At 48.5% G+C, this 2,742-nt stretch overlaps 1 protein-coding gene across 1 annotated transcript in view; it reads right to left on the reverse strand.

Moving 5' to 3' along the window:
- Positions 1 to 605, reverse strand: part of LOC109966620 (transcription factor IIIB 90 kDa subunit-like) — a 76,151-nt gene extending 75,546 nt beyond the window's left edge. Inside the window, exons 1-2 of the mRNA XM_020611576.1 lie at positions 521 to 605; positions 26 to 199 (exon numbers count right to left, since the gene is read on the reverse strand). Coding sequence (XP_020467232.1) covers positions 26 to 199; positions 521 to 605 — 259 coding nt within the window. The remainder of the gene's footprint in view (positions 1 to 25; positions 200 to 520) is intronic.
- Positions 606 to 2,742: the final 2,137 nt, after the last annotated feature.

Raw genomic sequence — 2,742 nt, forward strand, 5'->3', positions numbered from 1 at the left:
GAAAGACAACAAACAGAAAGGATACGTGGCGTCCCCTCGGTGCGGCAGACCATGTAGAGACAGGCGGCGATAACGTGGGATATCTTGCGGCCGTAGCTCAGGTGCCGGGTGAGCGCCATCTTGTAGAAGTTGTATGCCATGTCCAAACAGTGCTGGTTCATCTGCAGCTGGTGACCCAGAGTGTTGATGTGCTGTTTCGCTGAGGAGACACAGGCAGGTCAGTACACAGAAACATTCAGATCATTTTTATTTTAAAGAAAACTGTGTTCAGCCTCCAATCTGCTTTTATCATTCATCTGAGGAAAACAGCAAACTGTTCATTTCACTGGGAAAACTCGTGGTATTCTGGCCTTGAAAGTGGAGGGAAGACGGGGGGGCTGAAGAACAGCTATGGGGAAAAATACTTTCATTTTATGATTGTTGTGCACAGGCCTGCTGCGTGTCTCACTCACGCCAGGGACGAGATGACGATATCCGGAAAAAAGACATTACTGGGATCATAAACAGCCCGAGCCTGTACAGTCTCCCTCCCTCTCCTCTCTGACGCAGCTACCATCCCCAGCGTTCACGCCAGGCTGTGATTTGGCAGGGTTCACGTCATGCATCTCTGCCAGGCCATGACAGGAAGTTAAGGTGGCGTGATCACATGACATAGTAACTACGGAGAAAAACAAATGTGGTGCAGTTGTTTTGGTCCAACACCCTGAACACAGACGCACCCACGTATAGGCATGTGATTACACAAGCAGAAAACACTACCAGCAAGTCAGGACGCGCCTTGAAACGAGCACAAGTGTTTCATTATACACGTGTGCAAATGTGCATGAGGAAGGACGCTCAAAACACGTTCCTCGTATTTAGACACCAACACACAGGACGGAGCGGTTAAGGTGAGACAGCAGTGGAGACTCCGGAGAGAAATGTTTAACTGCTGCCACAGACCCTGTGTGTGTCTGACATGCACGACCTCTAACTGCTGCCACAGACCCTGTGTGTGTGTGTCTGACATGCACGACCTTGGATGAGCTCAACGTGTCGAGTCTCCTCATACACAGAACCAGATGTGTCTGACCTACTGAACTGAGTGTGATGTCTGGGAATGTGAGAGGCTCTGAGCTCAGCTCGTCAGGCTGCTGAGTTCAACACAGTCTGAACACAGCAGGATCCAACACCAGCATGACACACACACACACACACACACACACACACACACACACACACACACACCGCAAGAGCCTAAATCACGTCTGGATCCCCGTTCCTCTCCTGTGCAGCGTCACCAGCCGTGATGCCCACCCAGCTGCTGCTATGACTCGGATGTGACTTACAGTTCACTGCCGACTGCTCTCCAGCTCCTGCACCGAGTCAGACTTTCAGAGTTTCTGGTTCTATAAGACACAGGATGTTGTCCAGCCAGACTCTGATTAAACAGTTACACTACTCATACCCTCATTGATGCCGTCACACCTGGTCTGTTAGCATAATTAGCTACCAGCTGATGGGCAGTTACACAGCCCATGAGCTGCCCTGCTGACGGAGAGCGATACCTAATAATAGGCAATCGGTTCCATTTCTTCAGTCAGTGCATTTTGGCCTGAATAAAAAGAAGTTAAATGAAACCCAGTTTGATGATAACTAGGGCAGAGACTCAGCGCTGCAGCTGTAATTAGGACTGTTCATGCCAGGTTTTAAAAATAATAAATAAATAAATAAACAAACTTGACCTTTACATGACTAGAAACTGCAGCTAATGCCTTAATAGGAGCTTCTAAACAAATACGTAGCAGTTCACAGCGTTTACATGGACAAAAACTGGAACACACTGAAGGGGAGTGGCACCCACACACCCACAGGAGCCTTTTGTACCAAGAACACACACATCTGGATTAGAAGAAACAAAAACATGGGTGAGATATGAGCTGGCTGAACATGAGCTTGTCATTATCAGGAACTCACTGGCTGCAGTTCACAAGACAGAACTGGGTTCATCTCCTCAGACCAAGGGACCAGACTTGGAAAGGAGAACCTCTGAGTGCTGAGCCACAAAGCTCAGCACATTAGAGTCAACTGATCCCTTGTTGACATTAAAATAACTGGAGTTACAGTAGTGATCTATCCAAACGGCTTCAAGCTCAACATGTAGATTTATGGGAATCAGACGGTTTTTCACCACAGCTCCACTTTGTCTCGACCGTCTGAGTCACAAAGTGTGTTTTCATACATTAAGTCTCCCCCGGAGCAGTTTTTTACTGCTACATTTAGATTCCACTCATCACACCCACAGTGGAGCGATACATTACTGCCCAACACAAATACAGGAGGCGGCGGGGTCTGCGCTCCCAGACACGGATCAGACGGCGGCGAGGCGGTGCAGATGGTCACTGGGGAAAGTTTCTGAAGGACAAAGAAGAAGAAGAAGAAGAAGAAGAAGAAGAGGAGGAGCTCCTCCTCGCTCGGAGACGTCGGCAGCCTTACACAGCAGCCATAAATCTCTCCACAGCACTAACACACACAGAGCACGACAAGGCTACTCACAGTGCCACACTGGCCAACACCCACACAGACAAATGTTACTCTTACATACACTTGTGCACAAACCTAAAGGAAAAGTGTTTGAGAAGACTGATCCCTCTTATGGTGACGCTATGAGATGGTTGGATTAGCTTTACAGACTAAAACCAGGTGGAAACAGTGCGACTCTCTCTACGAAGGCGAGCTGGAACTTGACACTGAAAGGAGGCG

The sequence above is a fragment of the Monopterus albus genome, unplaced genomic scaffold (genome assembly GCF_001952655.1).
Source record: "Monopterus albus unplaced genomic scaffold, M_albus_1.0 scaffold115.1, whole genome shotgun sequence".
Classification (NCBI taxonomy): Eukaryota; Metazoa; Chordata; class Actinopteri; order Synbranchiformes; family Synbranchidae; genus Monopterus; species Monopterus albus.